General features: G+C 41.3%; 1 protein-coding gene across 1 annotated transcript in view; it reads right to left on the bottom strand.

Annotated features, from left to right (window-relative positions):
• Window positions 1-18,818, bottom strand: part of SPRYD7 (SPRY domain containing 7) — a 25,715-nt gene extending 6,897 nt beyond the window's left edge. Inside the window, exons 1-3 of the mRNA XM_006140515.2 lie at window positions 18,587-18,818; window positions 10,957-11,073; window positions 7,270-7,436 (exon numbers count right to left, since the gene is read on the bottom strand). Coding sequence (XP_006140577.1) covers window positions 7,270-7,436; window positions 10,957-11,073; window positions 18,587-18,692 — 390 coding nt within the window. The 5' untranslated portion in view covers window positions 18,693-18,818. The remainder of the gene's footprint in view (window positions 1-7,269; window positions 7,437-10,956; window positions 11,074-18,586) is intronic.
• Between the last annotated feature and the right edge of the window lie 135 nt (window positions 18,819-18,953).

Consider the following 18,953-nt stretch of genomic DNA (forward strand, 5'->3'; position numbering starts at 1 on the left):
AATATATATATATATATATATATTTGCCATAGGGCATATGTGCCCACTGGAGAGAAACAGAGAAAAGGGGAAAGTGAGAAATCACTCCCTAGGAGGGTAACTATGCCACAGTCCCTTCTCAATTTTCCTCTCAGGATCTTGGGCATGTAAACACATGTGCCCAGTGCGATTTTCAAGCCACTGGGTCCAGGACTTGAACCATGCACTCAGCCATGTGAGATCCAATTGCTTTCACCACCACACCACTAGCTGGCCCAATATTTACTCATTTGTTTTCCCAAGCCAAACTGTATCCAGCTTTATTAAAGATACTTTTCATAAACAATCGTAGTATTTCAGGCAGGACATGGGCAGACAACCATTAACAGTACATAACATTCTTTGAATTCCCTTCTTCAATGGACTACCAAAATCAGAAAGCCACTACAAAATCCAACGAAGTCTTCATTTGATGCTCTAAACAGGGAAAGTTTAGAGTGAGGGTTGACATTTCACATTTAGCATGTTGTTTAACAACTTTTCACAAGCCAACTGTGACTTTAGGGAAACAAAAATGGCAGAATTATTAACGTGAAGATCCAACAATATAGAAAAGGAACTGCTTGCTCCTTTGAAGGATGCCATCTGAATGTCATTGGAAAGTCCAGATTGCCTGATATATTGGTAACCAAATTTTTTTTTTTGGAGAGATTTTCACTGTAGGGCGCGTGCGCTCGCCAGACAGACAGAGAGAGACATAGAGACAGAAAGCAAGAAATCACCCCCCAGGGGGGATGGTCACGCCGCAATCCCTTCTCCTCCATTCTCCTCTCGGGATCTTGGGCACGCACACACACGCGCCCGGCGTGAGTTTTAAGCCACTGGGTCCAGGACGTGAACCGCGGTCGACTACGTGGGAGTCCAGCGACATAGCCATTACGCTAACTGCTGGTTCCCGGTAACCAAATTTTGTGGTGAGGTCCTAACAGGTCTCTGGTTTAAGGGAGTTAAGTCTATGCTGAAGTCAGAGGGAGATGACATAAAAACAAGTGTTTACTATACCACGAGGCATCTGTGCCAAGGTGGCTATGTATGTCAACATCGGAGAATCACTCCTCTTGGGAACTAAGAGGAAGTCTCTCAAAACTAGAAGAAAAAAATGTCCAAATCAACTCAGCTTCAAAGACATTCTATTAGTAACAAAAGTTCCTTCCCCAAAAAACAGTAAAGTGTTCTGTGTGCTAATAACATAGCTTAAAAAAAAAGATAAAATAATGATTTTTTTTAATAAAACTTGATAAAAAATAATTTTTCAAACTGTACAGTTACCACAAATACACAGTTATCAAAAATGCACACACTTCCCTTGGCATCTCCAGCACCTTCAGCTTTCTGTGTCTGGTCTGTTTTAGCGTCTCCATTTTCTGCAGGACTATTCCCATCCTTGCCAGCATCAGCTTTTCCCTTTTTTCCTTTGGGTACCCTCCCACCCTTCTTTGGAGGGGCCTTGTTAGGCTTGGGCTCTGGCTTTGGAGGAGCAGGTTTCACAGACAATCTTGCAGATCTTTTCTGTGGTTCATCCTTCACTTTGGGTTTATCTCCTTTAGCATTCCCTTTAGGGGGTCACTCTTCTTCATACTGCTTGTACTAATTTAATCTTCACAACAAAGTAGGTATTATTGGGTTATCAGGAAAGTCATGGTACATTTTTGCATAGAAAAAATATAGAAAATATGTCATGACTTTCCCAACAATCTAATATTATTTTTATTTTACAGATGAAGCAGCTAAAGCACTGCAAGGCTAAGTAATTTACTGAAGGTTGCACACCTAGGGAATAGTAAAGTTGAGATTTAAACCTATGCAGTATGGCTTCAGAACATCTGTTCTTCTTTATTTTTTTAAAGAAAGTATTATTTTAGTTTTTAAAAATTTATTTATTGATCTATTTTAATTTGACCAGAAACACAGAAAGAGAGAGAGATAGGGAGAGAAAGTGAGAAAGCAAGCCACCAGGTCTGGGACCCGATCCATGGTCAGCCATGTAGGCGTGTCCAGTGCCTTAACCACCATGCCACCTGCAGGTCCCAGAATACTTGTTCATAATCATCATGCCATATTACTTGTCTTTAAAACCTTATACAATAGTTGCCCAGTCAGTAGTGTGGTGGTTGGGGTTCTTGGATCCTAAATGGCTGACTGTGCTGTTCAAACTCTGGACCCAGTTGCCTGAGAAACATGCCATGTGCGCACGTGTGTGTATGCTCAAAATACTAAGAGGACGGGACCAGCAGTTAGCATAATGGCTATGATGCTGGACTGCCACGTAGTTGACCATGGTTCGCATCCCAGATCCGGTGGTTAAAACTCACGCCGGGCACATGTGCGTGCGTGCCCAAGATCTCGAGAGGAGAATGAAGGAGAAGGGATTGTGGTGTGGCCATCCCCCCTGGGGCGTGATTTCTCGCTTTCTGTCTCTGTCTCTCTCTGTCTGGGGACCGCATGCGCCCTATAGCAAAAACCTCTAAAAAAAAAAAAATCCTAAGAGAAGAGAATGCAGTGTGGCCATTCCTTCTGGGCGGACCGTACCTTCTCACTTTCACTCATCTCTCTCTTCTCTCTCTGTCCTCTCAAACAAAAACATATATACCCTCTGGCAAAATTAAAAACAAAACAAAACAATAAAATCCACAACTTTATACAAGTAATGTGGTAGTTAAGGTGCTGGACTTCCACATGGCTGACCACATTCAATTCCTGGACCTGGAGGGTCACTTTCTCACTTTCCTTTCTTTCTCTCTCTCTCTGGTGAGCGCATTTGCCCTATAGCAAATAAAATAATTCTACTGAGTAAAATCATAAAATTAAATAAATAGATACCACTAGGTAGCATAAAGGTTATGTTGTCCCATGTAGTCAACCACAGTTCAATTCCTGGATCTGACAGCTTGAAACTCATAACAGGCACATGTGCGTGCGTGTCCACAATCCTGAGAGGGGAATGTAAGAGAAGGGATTGTGGCATGGCTATCCCCCTTGGGGGGTGATTTCTCATTTTCTGTCTGTCTCTCTGGCAAGTACATGCACCCTATAGCAAGAATCTCTCTAAAAAAATACATAAATAAATTTAAAAAAAACTTTATACAATAGTTACTGATGACAAAAAGAGATCTTTCCCTTTAAGAATTAAAAATGGACAGCAGAGGGGTCCAGCAGGTGGTGTGGTGGTTAAGGTGCTGGATACTCCCACATGTTGAGTCCCAGACCTAGTGGCTTGCTTTCTCACTTCCCTCTCTCCATTTCTCTGTGTCTCTTTCTGGTCAAATTAAAATAAATGAATAAATAAATAAAATTAAATAAATAATTCTTTTTTTAAAAAACGAATAGACAGCAAAAATCTTTCAACAGAGAAATGATCACATACTAAGAAATAAATCACTTTAAGGATTTTGTTTCGTTTTGTTTTGTTTTGAGAGGTTTTTGTTATCGGGTGTGTGTGCTTGCCAGCGAGAGAGAGAGAGACAGAAAGCGGAGAAATCACCCCCTGGGGGGATGGCCACGCTGCAATCCCTTCTCCTCCATTCTCCTCTCAGGATCTTGGAGATACACGAACACGAGCCCGGCGTGAGTTTAAGCTGCTGGGTCCGGGACTCGAACCATGGTCAACAACATGGGAGTCGAGTGACATAGCCATTATGCTAATTGCTGGTCCCACTTTAAGGATTTTTGAATGTGGATAAATTATATCAACTTAAAACCTTTTTACAGGTACAAAAAGGTTTTATAGTTTGTCTATTTATTTATTTATTTTGGAAGAGATTTTTGCTATAGGTTGCATGTGCTCACCCAAAAGAGAGAAAAAGAGTGAGAAATCACTCTCTGGGGGGATGGCCATGCCATATCCTAGATGCACACATGCCTCAAGCTGCCATGTCCAGGACTCAAACTGCAGCTGGCCACATGGGAGTCCAGCATTCCAACTACTACACCTCATGTTGGTTCCAGCTCGTCTAGTCTTAACTCTCTCCCTTTCCAGGTAAGACTGCAAAATCCCAGAGAAGTCAATGTGGGAAATGCTATTAAATATTCTCACATTTTACCAAAAGATTAAATGATTTATGAATAGTTACAGAATACTGAGTAAGACAGACAGTAGATGTACTGCCTTTGTTTCATTTTAGTACATGTATTTAAATATAATATAAATATAATAATAAAGCTAACTGATGCCTGGGATGAATTTTTTTTTTTTTTTGGGGGGGTAGATTTTTGCTATAGGCATGTGTGCTCACCAGAGAGACAGAGAGAGAGAAATCACCCCTCAGGGGGATGGTCACACAGCAATCCCTTCTCCTCCAGGGATCTTGGGCACACATGCACACATACCTAGAGTGAGTTTGAAGCCACTGGGTCTGGGACTCAAACTGTGGTCAGTCATGTGGGAGTCCAGCGATGTAACTACTACACTACCTGCTGGTCCTAGAATTACCTTTTTTTAAAAAATTATTTTATTTAAATTTACTTATTCATTTGTTTATTTCAATTTGACCAGAGAGGGAGAGAGAGAGAGAGAAAGTGAGAAAGCAAGCTGCCAGGTCCAGGACTCAAACCGCAGGCAGCTCCGTGGGAATCCAGCACTTTTAACCACCACACCACCTGCAGGCCCGCAGAATGAACTTTTTAAATGAAGAGGTCTGTTTTCATTTCAGAAAAACAAAACTGTAATTCCATTAAAAAACAAAAAAAAGAAAAAAAGAAATGCTCTCTTTATAGGACTCCAGGAAATCTAGATTCACTGGGTCGTAATCCAGACACCTTCACCAGCGAGTGGCAGTGTAATCTATTATAAGCAAGCAAGCTTTAAATCCAAGCCTCTAGTATAACAGCAAAATCCCAGTACCAAAGAAAGAAGTGAGGGAGGATGTGAGGAAACCTCCCTGCAACCCTGAACAGTGTCTAGTTCAAGTACTCTCTAACTTTATCTTTTTATATAATGTAGGAAGTGGGTTTGATTTGGCTATAATGATACTAAAGAACACATGAGGATGTTCTTCCTATCTTATCAACCATTCTACTTTTCCTATGTTACTGTCAACAATCTGGTAAAATGTATTCTCAAGTGTTTATAGGGAGATAAAGTTAACATGGCAGGATAATGCTTTTATTGGCTGATTGAATGAGTGCATATATTTTGGGTTTTTCAGTTGTTGTTTTTTTTTTTTTAACCAGAATAGGCATCAGCAGGTGGCTTGGTGGTTAAGGTACTGGATACTCCCACATGGCTGACCATGGTTTGAGTCCCAGATTGGGTGGCTTACTTTCTCACCTTCTCTCTCTTGAAAAATTAAATAAATAATTCTAAAAACAAAACAAAACAAAACAAAACAAAAAACTGAAAGTCTAATAACGTTTACAGACTGAATGGCTTTTTAAAATCTGTCAATTGTGGTATTAGTCATCTCAATGAATGAGATGAGACAGGAAGACAAGAATAACATATGGCAAAAGTCCAGTATATCAACAAAGAAAAGTATTTGTTATTATCATTTCTTATATTTGAAGGTCATCTTTTAGGTAAATAGACTGACAGAAGCAACTTGACTTCAAGATTCCTTTTCAAGAAATAACCTTTTGAATAAGGATGTTCCATATTCTGGACATCTAAAGATCCACGAGTATTGAGTCAATTATTAAAAAAAAAAGTGAATAAAAGCAGATTTTAAAAATGGTTTATATCTTTTGTTTCCTCTTTTTCTTTGGTCAATTTAGCGGGAAATTTTTTCCAATACTTTAAGAACTATTCTTCGCATTTTTTAAATTGCAGAAAAGAGATCAGGGGCCAGCAGGTGGCTTGGTGGTTAAGGTGCTGGACTCCCACATGACCAATTGTGGTTCAAGTCCCAGACCTGGTGGTTTGAAAATCATGCAAGGCACATGTGCGTACGTGTCCAAGATCCCAGGAAGAGAATGGAGAAAGGATTGTGCTGTGGCCACCCCCCTGGAAAATGATTTCTCACTTTTCCTCTCACCATCTCTTGTCTTTCTCTCTTTCTGGCAAGCACACATGCCCTATGGCAAAAACCTAAAAAAAAATTATAAGTATATCCTGTCGGGAATAAAGATCGAGAAGTTGACATCTTGGTTACATGTGAATCTTCCTATCCTCTGCTTTCTATATATTTTTTTAGAGGTTTTTGTTTTAGGGTACATGAGTTCGCCAGAGATAGAGACTGAAACGTGAGAAGGAAAGTGAGAAATCAACCCCCAGGGGGGATGGCTATGTCACAATCCCTTCTTCTCCCTTCTCCTCCTGGGATCTTGGGCATGCATGCACACATGGCCAGCATGAGTTTCAAGCCAATGGGTCTGAGACTCGAACCACGGTTGGCCATGTGGGAGTCCAGCAACATAACCATTATGCCATCTGCTGGCCCCTAACCTCTGCTTTCTAAAAATACTTTTCTAGGATTAAGCTTTAGAATTTTAAATCCAGGTCTTTGAAGAGTTCTGAAAACAAAAGTTAATTATATTAAGTTTAATGAAGACTAACATTTCAGATATAATGCTATAATTTTCTAAAAGAAGTTCATAATAAATGAGGTGTAATAAGCTTTGAAAAACACCTAACATTTTCTTTAAGAATTATTTATTACTATGATTGTTAATATTATTTTTCACATGAGTTTTGCCAGAGAAAGACAGAGAGAGAGTAAGTTTGAAAGCAAGCCGCCAGGTCTGGTACTCAAACCATGGCCAGCCATGTGGGAATTCTAGCACCTTAACCACCATGCCACCTGCTGGCCCAATACCTAACATTCTCTAATATAGGGGTCAGCAAACTTTCCAAATTGCAGGGCCAGGCCTGAAGCAGAGTGGTTAAGCACTGTGCCTAGGGAACCAGATCCCACACGGCCAACCATAGTTCAAATCCTAGTACCAGCAGCTTGAAAAATGATGTGCGTGTGTGCATAGCCAAAATTCTGAGAAAATTGTGTATCAGTACTTCTTTAAAATGAGAGAAGCAGGGAATGTTGATCTGAAGTCAACCTGTCATTAGTTCTGAGGGGAAAGGGGAGTCTCATGGCCAATGACAGCTCTAAAAACGGAGAGGCTGGTTAGGGAAGGCTGCAGCATCTACACTAAATGCTCTCTCTGAAAGATGTGCCACTTGTAGATCTAATGCCAGTGCTGTGAAATTCAAACTGCAAAGGCCCAGACAAAGCTGCATGTATTAAAAGCAATTCAAGTTCAGCAACTTACGGTGGAGAATAACTCCACCAGGGCACTCACCACCACGTCTCCCTCCTGTGGAAGGCTGTTTGCTGGCAGCCTGTTTTTCTCTTCGTTGTTGTGATATAGGGCTCCATCATTTCTCATCACCAGACTGTGCATGTCTCGGCCAAGAGGAATCTGATTCAAGTTAACTTTCTGAGTTGCAACACCAATACCCCAGATTCCTAAAAATGGAAGAATTTAAATGCCCTCATTATCTAAAGAATATTAATATAAAAGAAAGGAGTTACTTTAAAAGAGAGTATAAACTGTTCTCAAAAGAAGCACCATAACTACTTCTTTATGTTCATCTTTTTAAAAAAAAAAAAAAAAACGATCATTTAAAAGCAGTCTGCAAACTGTACTTTGTTCTCTACGGATGTAGTGAGCTGAGGAAATAAGAGTGCCCACTGCACTCAGGACAGCAGACTGGGTAATGGTTACGTCGCTAGACTCCCACACAGTGGTGTGAATCCCGGACCCAGCGGCTTAAAACTCACCCGGGTGCATGTGTGTACATGGCCAAAACCCTAAGAGGAGAATGGAAGAGAAGGGATTGAGCTGTGGCCATCCGTCTGTGGGGTGATTTCTTGCTTTCTGTCTGTCTGTCTGTCCCTCTGGCAAGTGCATGCACCCTATAGCAAAAATCTCTCTCCAAAAAAAAAAAAAAAAAGTGGGTCCTGGGGCTCAGCTGCTGATGGTGTGGAGGTTAAGGCACTAGATTCCCCTATGGCTGACTGTGAGGTTCCAGTCTCGGACCTCATGGCTTGAAAAACACGAAGGGCATGTGTGTATGCATGCCTAAAACCCCAAGAGGAGAATGGAGAAGAAAGGACTGCATCATGGCCATCCTCTTGAGGGGCGATTTCTCGTTTCCCTCTCTTTTTCTTTTTTTTTTAAGACAAATTTTTGCTATAGGGCGTGTGAGCTCACCAGAGACAGAAACAGAAACAGAAAATGAGAAATCACCCTCCCTGGGGATGGCCACACTGCAATTCCTTCTCCTTCAATCTCCTCTTGGGATTTTGGGAATGCATACAAGCATATCCATGCAGCGTGCGTTTTTTAAGCTGCTGGGTCCAGGACTCGAACCACGGTTGACTACGTGGGAGTCCAGTGACATAACCATTACTCCATCTGCTGGTCCTATTCCCTCTCTTTATTAGTCTCTGTCTGGTGAGTGCATGTGCCCAATAGCAAAACAAACAACAACAAAAGAGAATGGGCCCTGGATTTATATTGCTGAGGTTTAAATCCTGACTCAGCTATGTCACCTTGGGCAAATTTACTTAACTTCTGTCCTCATTTGTGAACTGTAGATTCTAACAGTACTTACCTCACAGGGTTATAAATGGATATAATAAGACAATCCAAGTAAAACACCTCAAACAGTGGTAAGTACTCAGAAAGATGCATAAGCAAAGAACACAGGATGTACTCAGAAATTTCACTATTATCGTCACTATTATTATTCCCTAAAATATATATGTATTTACAATTTGGCAGAGGGCCCAGGTGCCCAGAGAGAGACAGACTGAGAGAGGGAAAGTGAGAAAGCAATCCCTGTCTGGAGTGGGGGGTGGAGCACTGCTGTGTGATACTAGAGTCATATGAGGCCTGGGTTGACCTGACACACTGGGCATGTGCCTGCAAGCACCCATGATGCTAGACGGGAGGATGGGGAAGGACTATGGCATAACAAGACCCTATGGAGGCTACCTCCTTTCCTCTCCCTTTCTCTACTTCTTTCCCAAAAAAAAAAAAAAAAAAAAAAAAATCCTCACATACAGCAGTGCCACAAGTTAACTAACCTGTTACAATAATCACATAGAATTATCATACAATTCAAGAAACTGCAAATTTTTTGAAAGAAAAGTACAGTTTAGAGTTCTATCAGAATTCTAAATCTGAAGGTTGGCAGGAGGTATGGTGGTTAAGGGCACTGGACTCCTGCATGGCTGACTGGTTTTAGTCCTGGACTTAGTGCTTGCTTTCTCACTTTCCCTCTCTCACTCTGTTCCTTTCTGGTCAAATTAAAAATAAATAAATAAATAAATAAATAAATAAAACAATTCTTGAAAAAAAAATACTAGGGGTTATCTCTAAAAAAAAAAAAGAATTCTAAATCTGATGACTGCTTCTGGAGACACTGAATAGGGTGTGTGTGTGCGTGTGTGTGTGTGTGTGTGCATGCATGTGTGCATTTTTTTTTTTGAGAGGTTTTCACTATAGGGCACGTGCGCATGCCAGACAGACAGAGAGAGATATAGAGACAGAAAGCGAGAAATCACCCGCCAGGGGGGATGGTCATGCCGCAATCCCTTTTCCTCCATTCTCCTCTCGGGATCTTGGGCACGCACGCACACGCGCCTGGCATGAGTTTTAAGCCACTGGGTCCGGGACGCGAACCGCGGTAGACTACATGGCAGTCCAGCGACATAGCCATTACGCTAACTGCTGGTTCCCTGCATTTTTTAATTGTTCAAGAGTGTATACACTCACCAGAGAGAGAGAAGAAAAGTACCCTGTAATAAGGCACAGTCATGTCATAATCCTTTTTCCTCCATTTTCAATTCTTTCATAATTTTGAGCATGCATGCACATATATCAAGACTTTTTTCAAGTCATCAGGGCCAGGATTCGAACCACAGCAGGCTACGTGGAATCAGCTTCCAGTACATAGCACTGAACCACTATATTATGGATCTGGCACTGAATAGGGTATATTAACAAAAGTTAAGACAAAACTCAAGATCAAAAGATTGAACTGATCCAAAGATAAAATGGCAAGAGTCTGTACCTTATGTGTTTAATGAAAGAAAATGGTACATCTAGATTCTATTAATGCTAGAACCTTATATTGATCCAGCATATTCTATCTTTGAAATACTTTTACACAGGGCCAGCAGGTGGTATAGTGGTTAAGGCACTGGACTCATGTATGGCTGACAGCGGTTCTAGTCGCAGACCTGGCGGCTTGAAAATCCTGCCAGGCATGTGTGCCTGCATGCCCTAAATCCCAAGAGGATGGAAGAGAAGGGATTACAGCATGTCCAATCACCTTTGGTGGTGATTTCTCACTTCCCCTCTCACTATCTTGCTCTCTCTTCTCTTCAGCAAATGCATGTGCCCTACAGCAAAAAATCTTCAAAAAAAACCCACTTTTATATATGGACCTGTTCTATGGCCTGGTGGTTAAGGCAGCCAGATCCTACTTGGCTGAATGCAGAGTTCAAATCCTGGACCCGGTGGCTTGAGAAACATATGGAGAACACGTGTGTGTGCAGGCCCAAAATCCTGAAAGGCGGGACAGATGGAGGAAAATGAATTACTGCATGACCATTCTTTCTCCTCTCCCTCTCTCTCTGTCTCTCTTATCTCTTTCTGGCAGTCACATGTGCCCTCTAGCAAAAACCAAAAACTCAAACAAAAAACCACCCAAAACCAAAACCAAGACCAAAAATAATACTTTCATACACACAGCTCCTATGAGGCAGAAAGAGCAGCTTCTATAATCCCCATTTTATAGATATAAAACTGAACCTAATTTAACTAAATTAGCTAACTAGAATCATGTAACAAAAGATAGAAGACCCAGATCTTTTAAGTAAGAATTTGGTGTTTTATTATCCTTCTCATATCAAAAATTTCTCTTAATATTTATAACAATTAGGACTTCAAATAGTAAAGAACCATCTTACCAACCTGTGGATTGGATTTTAAATTCAAAGTAGCTTTTGTTTTGATGTAATGGTGCGCTGGCTAAACAACCTCCTGTTCCACATATTCGTCTCCCATTTTTTACAATGACAACATCTGTTCCTAAACAAAACAAAAACAGACATTACATAAAGTTTTGTGTTTTCATATCTGACAATCAGGGTTAATTTAATCATTTCTAACTTTTAATCTATAGAAAACAGGGATGTTATATGTACTTTAAAATATAGAAATCCTAGAGTTAGCATGTGGCATGGGTGGAAGTGTTGGACTTCCATATGTCTGACCATAGTTTGAGTTCTGGATCTGGAGGGTTGCTTTCTCACTTCCTTTTTCTTGCTCTGGTGAGCATACATGCCCTATAACATATTAAAAAAAAAATCGGGAACCAGCAGTTAGCGTAATGGCTATGTCGCTGGACTCCCACGTAGTCGACCATGGTTCGCGTCCCGGACCCGGCGGCTTAAAACTCACGCCGGGTGAATGTGCGTGCGTGCCCAACATCCCGAGAGGAGAATGGAGGAGAAGGGATTGCGATGTGACCATCCCCCCGGGGGGTGATTTCTTGCTTTCTGTCTCTCTGTCTCTCTCTGTCTGTCTGGCGAGCACATGCGCCCTATAGCGAAAACCTCTAAAAAAAAAAATCAATAAATAATTCTTTAAAAAAATACTGATAATTAAAAAAAAAATCACAATAGAGTGTGTGCATAAGAGAGAAAGAGAGACAGTGAAGAACCCTCCATAGGGCTTGGTCACACTATGATCCCCTTCCTCTGGTCCTCCAGTACACCAGGATCCTGGGTACATGCATACGTGCCTGGCATATTTTCAGGCTAACCCAGCTGGGGATCTAAACTGTGGTCAACATTTGGTGTCCAGCTCCATACTCCGGGATGATACTGGCTACGTCACCATTTTTTTTTTCCTGAGAGAATATTTATAAATAATATTCATTTGTAACTCTTAGGTCTTGTTAAAGGAGTTTTAGATAAACTATAATAACTATGAATTATATCAATGCTTAAAACATGGCAAAGACAAACTAATTTCTTCAATTTTTTGCCAATAAACCAATTTGATGATTTCATATATTCTTTTTTTTTTAAAGAATTATTTTTATTTAACTTTATTTGTTTTAATTTGACCAGAGAGGGACAGAGCGAGAGAGACAAAGTGAGAAAGCAAGCCACCAGGTCCAGGACTCGAACCGTGGTCGGCTATGTGGGAGTCCAGCGCCCTTAACCACCACACCATCTGCTGGTCCCATGATTTCATATATTCTTAATTTAAACCAAAATGTGAATGCTTAAAAGAAAATTTGGGTCCAGACTGGTTGCACAGTTGTTAGCAAACTGAACTGCAGTACTAAAAGGCACTTGGCTGACAGCAGGTGTGGCTCTCCAGGATGGCCTGAAAATATGCTGGGCACATGTGCACGTCCAGGATCCTGATGAGCTAGAGAGCTGGGGAAAAGTGATCATGATGTGATGAGACCTACCAAGGGTTTTTCTCTCTATTATGTACATACGCATGTGCTCTCATATCATGAACAAAGCTAATAAAGTTAGAAAAAAGAAACTTTAGGGGCTAACATGTGGCATGGCAGTGAAGGTGCTGGATCCCACATGACCAACTCTGTGGTCGAGTCCAGGACTTGGTGGCCTGAAAAATACAATGGGCACATATGGGTACATAGCTAAAATCCCAAGAGGAGAATGGAGGAGAAGGGATTGTGACATGGCCATTTCACCTGGGGGGTGATTTCTCACTTTTCCTCTCTCAGTCTCTCTGTGACGAGTGTACATGCTGCATGAGGGGAAAAAAGAAAAGAAGAAAGAAAGAAGAAAAAAGAAACTTTAGTGAATTGGTCTAATTCTCAATTGTATTCAAAGGAATAAAAACAATCTACTAAAAAAAACAGCTAAAGTCTATTAAGTATGAGGCACTATCTTAATGCATCAGCCAAGTAAGAAGCAAAGAATACACTGAATACGGAAAGGAATATATCTCTATGTTGAAATACCTGACACTGAAAAATGCTAATTTTATAATTTGAAAATGTAGCTACTGTTAATCATTTTGCAAACACATAAACAAGGTTTTATCATGCTTTCCTAAATCAAGATTTAAAAATGAATTAGTGCTGTTTTTAACATTCCAGGAAACGCAAAGATCAAGTATGAGCGTAGGGTTGTATTTTCTATGCTATAATTATTAGGTGAAAACCAACTGACCTAACTAAAATGCAGGTGATTCAAGACTCTTGTTGCAGTGGGCGGTGGGGAGCCCAAGCCAGAGTGGACGTAGATGTTCATTAGGTCACGGGTTGGCCACGTGCGGTTCGGAGTCCCGGCCAATGTGGGCTGTGGGCCTTCAAGGAAGGGTTCCGTGCACCTGATGTTCCTGTGAAGAAGCTCATGTTTTCTGCTAAATGTCGTGTGGCCATTTTGGGGTACTCTGTCACAATTAGTGCTACAGCACCTAAGAACCATCATGTTTTGATCCAGATGGAAGCTAAGCTTACTGTGTGGATGGGTGATGGAAAACGTAACAAGGTATCAAGAAAACCAACGTGATAATGTAAGCGTAAGCGTTCTGCAGTGGGTCGTCAAACGTAAATCTTAGGGCACTAGTTTAAATATAGGCCTTTTTTTTTTAGTTACTATCTTAAGATAACCTTGGTGCAATTAAATAAAATGCTTTACTTTAAAAAAAATAATGAATTAGTGCTGGTATGTTTTTCTATCTCTTATCTGTAAATGTTGTTTGAGCTAAAACCTAAAATTTTCATGAGAATAAAGTACATTTAATGATGTTAAAGAGACTTACCATAATTCTAAAATGTAATATCCGATAGTACCAAGACATGTGATTCTCAAGACCTGTGGCCAATATGACCTCTAAGTGTACAAGCCAAGCACATCTGGATACTAAAACTAATGGAATTCTTCCAAAGGGGGTTAAATAGCACTACGGCATGGTAACAAGAGATTGAGTTCCTATTTAATAAAAAATTGTTTGAAACAAATATCTGGAACAAACAGAAGAGAGAAATGTAAATTTTTCAGATTCTATCATAATCCTAAACCAAATTATTTGAGAGATACTCTTGGGGCTGCATAGTGGCATGGTAGTAAAATACAATGCTCTATGAGGCTGACCCAAACAAGAATGTTCTGAGTTCATATCCAGAGACTTCCCAGGCATGCGTGTACCCATGATCTAGGGTTGACTGAGGGTGCAGGTAGATTGCAGGACCAAGACCATGTTGGGGGTATTGTCTCTCTCTGTCTTGCTTGCTCTTAGAAGATGGGAAAAAATCCACAAAGCTTAAAAATAGAGATACTCGCTCTTAAATAAGGCAAAACTAAGATCCTATTATAAGATTATTAAAAACTCATTAGCATCATTTTTTTTTTAATTAAAAGTGTTAAACATCCAATTCTGGAAAAGCTCCTTTATAAATAATTTGTACCTAGTTTCCCCATGTACCACCATTAGTTGCAAGTGGACAGCATCCTTCTTGGTGCGAAGACTATACAGTGTTTGGCATCCAGCAGACACTTAACTAATAACTGATAGAAAAATGAATGGATAAATATGCTGTGCTAAGCACTTTGTACTAAGTATGTAGTATCTGTTTTCCTTTCCTGTCAAACCTTTCCTCTGGAGATCAAACCAGTTCCGAGGAAGCTGACTCAATCTCTGGCTTTAGAGGTACAACATCTGACCTAAGTTAAGTCAATCAGTGCATTCTTCATTGCTCAGCCAGTGACTGAGTCAGGAACGGTTATATGACCTAATCAACCACAAACAGAATGAGTCTCAGGACTTCTGCAGAGAATGATGGGATAAAGACACTCTCATTATTGCTGGACCTGAACAACAAAGCCTAAGCCCATGGAGCTTCTGCAAGCGGTAATGGAAGACAACCTTTAGCAAATAAGCAGCAGAAGACAGCGGGGGAAAACAAAACAAAACAAAACAAAAACAAGCTGTTCTTGGAAGCACTGAATCTTTCCTGAAGTCGGTATTACCTTTGTGGTTTTTGGTTACATGAACCAATACATTTCTTTTCTTCTTTTTTTTCCCCTTAAATTTTGTCAGAGTGCATATGTATTCACCAGAGACAGGCAGAAAGAATGCATCCCTTACCAAAGGTGGTGGTCTTGCCACAATCCCTCCATCTCTCCATCCTGTCAGGATACTGGGCATGTATGCACATGGGCCTGGAATATTTTTCAAGTCTCTGGGTCTGGGACTCAAACCATGTAATTGGCCATGGGGGATCTGGTCCCCTTTTAACCACTATGCTATAGGGCCAGCCCTCATGTTAAATCATTCTAAATTGTAGTTTTTCTTTTCTCTTAGAATTATTTAATTAATTATATTTTTAAATTTGCTATAGAGCATGCATGCTTACCAGAGAGAGGGGGGGGAAAAGAGAGAAAGAGAGAGAGGAAATGTGAGAAAGGAAGTCTCCAAGCTCAGGACTTGAACTACGGTTGGCCATGTGGGAGACCAATGCCCTAACCACCACACCATTTGCTGGCCCCCTGAATTGCAGTTTTTATTACTTGTTACTAAAAGCATTCTAAGTGAACATATTTCCAAGAATTATATAAAACAAAAGAGTGTTTTTCCTTAATTGGCAATAAACTGTGGTCCCTGTACCTAGTAAAACCTAGTAACAAGCTTCTCCAGTATTCTAAGATAATAAGATAATTTATTTTCTGAGATATCATTCTAAGGGGCTGAGTTAATGCAAGTCTTAGAGGCCTGTCAATGCAACATAGTCTGCTCTACAAGTTGGAACCACAGAAACAACCCTGCGACTGGTATTCTCTTAACTTCAATATCATTTATCTCAAAAGCATACTGTTAGATGGGGAGATGTTTTATATAGAAATGTAAATATATTCAGAGAATATTCTGGTGTGTCTGTGACTTACTAAGTATGCACTTTAAGCTTATCTTATTTCATTTTTATTATCCACAAAGATATTATATATTGGATCTATGTAATTTGTGTCACTGGTACTACTTAGAAATTTGAGTACAGTCAGAACACCATATAAAGGTTGCCATAGAGTTTGTTTTAAGAAACACTGGACATTTCCAAATGACTGGCAACCCTTTCAAAATAGCTGTCTTGGAAGATATTTATTTCCAAAACTTCAATTCACATTTAAAAACACAGAATCTCATCAATAAAGATATTTATAAGAAGTAGATCACAGAAAATTCCAAAAAAAGAATTCTAAAATAGTTTTAAGTACTGCAAATCAGCCAAATAAGCAACAACTCTGAAAGAAATGTCATTTGAAATACGAAATGTATAGACTGTTTCCAAAAAAAGAAAATAAAATTTAAAATACAAGTTTATTCTAGTGCAAAATTTTTTTGAAATCTACACATATTTTTCCATAATACGCATTTTCTAAGACCTTTATGAAGATCCCTCCCATATTTTCTTTTCTTATTTTCAATTTAAGATTAATTCATGCATAAGATATACTCTTTTTCTAACTCAACGATCCTTTCCTCTCTTTTATTTTATTCAGGTCTCATATCAGGCTTTTCTGCAATTGAAGAATTTGAATTTACTGGAAGACAGGTTAAGAAAAACTTTGCATGCAAGTAGAAAATTTGGGGGTGACATTACTTCATCTAGCTAGTAGCCGAAAGTGGCAAGGCAGCTTTGATGACAAGAAAATATAGTGGAAGGAGTACAACTGACTAGATCTTCCCTGGAAATACAGAGCCCAGAGAAAAGAAATGCTCTAAAGAACTGACTGCATTCATTCAAGGGTCTAACAGCAGAGACAGGGAGAACTGAAGTTGATCAGGCACTATGCACTGTTGTCTTTCACTGTATTCCCTGCACTTAAGAACAATGCCTTCAATCTGATAATCACTCAATAAATACCAGTTAATGAATGAAATAGAAATATTTTCTGAGGGAAATTATAGGATTTGAATGTGTACTGTCAACAAATGATGATGGGTAATAAATATTCATTTACTTATTAAGGTTCTGTACTACACTTGGGAGATCTAGAAATTAAAATACCTAGGGACAAAGGGTACACAATTATAGTACTTAGTACAGGCTACAGAAATATAATGGGCACAGTGATACCAGAATTATAAAGAATCTGGGCAGGATTTTGCTATAAAGATTAAGAATTGCTATTGATATTAGTTATTGTCTCTTTGACAATAAGATGTGAGAAAAATGAAAGTATGGAAGTATATTTAGAATAACATAATCCACAAAAAGACTACTCTGGAGGCCAGTTTAGCACAGGGTTAAACTGGATGCTCTGTGGGGCCATCCCACATGGGAAGGTTCTCCGTTGGCATCAGGACATCTTGAGCATGCTGGGTTCCCTTGCCCATGACCCCAAGTTGGCTGAAGGTGGGGGACAGATTGCTGTGCCAAGATCCTGTTTGGAGGTTTTCTTTCTCTCTGAAGAAATAAATATATATATTTAAAGGACAGTACTCTGAAATAATTTTATGGGGTGGGACCAGCAGTGAGTGTAATGGCTTTGTCGCTGGACTCCCACGTAGTCGACCATGGTTTGAGTCCCGGACCCAGTGGCTTAAACTCACACCGGGCGCGTGTGTGTGCGTGACCAAGATCCTGAGAGGAGAATGGAGGAGAAGGGATTGCGGCGTGGCCATCCCCACTGGGGGGGTGATTTCTCGCTTTCTATCTCTCTCTGTCTGGCTAGCACAGGCGCCCTATAGCAAAAAAGTCTCAAAAAAAATAATTTTATGGGGTAATCTCTCCTACATATTCCAAGACCATGAAACAATATAAAAAAGCACAAGAGCAGGTATAATAAAGTCATGAGTGAGAATACAGAAGGGAAAGAAAGAAATGTTACAAGGTAAGTTATATGGCCATTTGGAATTGGAAGGGGAAAAAAAAAACAGATGCAAAGGAGCAAAGTACTATTTTATTTTGCAATAATCTGACCTGCTGGGAAAAGGCCAGATGAAATTACAGCACCTCTAACCGTGACTAAGGAGGAGTCGGTCATTAGGAGGTTTTAGTTGAAATGGCACGTTCTGACCTGAGTTAGTTCAGGTTTCTGCAATCTGCCTTGTTTTCACTGTAGGAGGGGAAAGGAAAATAACTTCCAATAAAACAAGCTTCAGCCTATAAATGATGGGGCTAAAGAGAAATAACCGACTGTCAGGGCATAAGGAACAAAACCAAGCCTAAAGTATTCTGAAAACGTGTAGTTTCTGACTGCAGAGCAAAGGCGGGCACTGTAGGAGGGGCACCACAGCCTCGCTGGGGATGCTGACACCTCCCGGGGGGGCAGCTCGGAGGGGGTTCCTGGGAAAATGGGACGGTAAACACACCCACTCCCGACAACAGGCGCACAGAGCTGCGCAGCCTTGAGCGCAGAACTGGGCCCGGTGGGACACGGCAGCTGGGAGGCCCGCGAGACCAAGAGGTGCCGGGGCCAGCGTCGCCTGTGTGGCAGGGACGGGGACGCGAACGGGGTGGCTTGTGGCCCCCCTGCGACCCCGCACCACTCCGCCAGGCGCGCCCGCTCCAAGTGGGCCGTTGGGACGGGGGCAAGAGGGCCCTTACCCATGTGCTGTGTGTCTAGCTGTACGGCCGGCATTTCCTTCAGAGGGATGTGGCCGCTCCCGCCGTCCCTGCAGCACCGTAGGCAGCACCACGCCGAGGCGGCCATCGCGCAGCGACCACTGACTCCGCCGCCACCGCCCCTCGACCGCGGCGACACCGCCCCCTACGCTCCGCTCCGCCTCCCGCCCCCGCCTGAGCGCTGGACGTCTGTGTGTGGAGCTCCGAGGCGGGGAGCGCGCGGAAAAAAAGGGGGCAGCGCAGGCTGAGGAGAGCCGGCGCCGGGACTGAGACCGAGCGGCCGGCCCCGCGAGGTGGGCGGGCCCTAGTGGCGTGACGGGGCGTGGCGAGCGGGCGAGGGACCGCGCGC

This window comes from Tupaia chinensis, unplaced genomic scaffold (genome assembly GCF_000334495.1).
Source record: "Tupaia chinensis unplaced genomic scaffold, TupChi_1.0 Scaffold000037_20, whole genome shotgun sequence".
Lineage (NCBI taxonomy): Eukaryota > Metazoa > Chordata > Mammalia > Scandentia > Tupaiidae > Tupaia > Tupaia belangeri.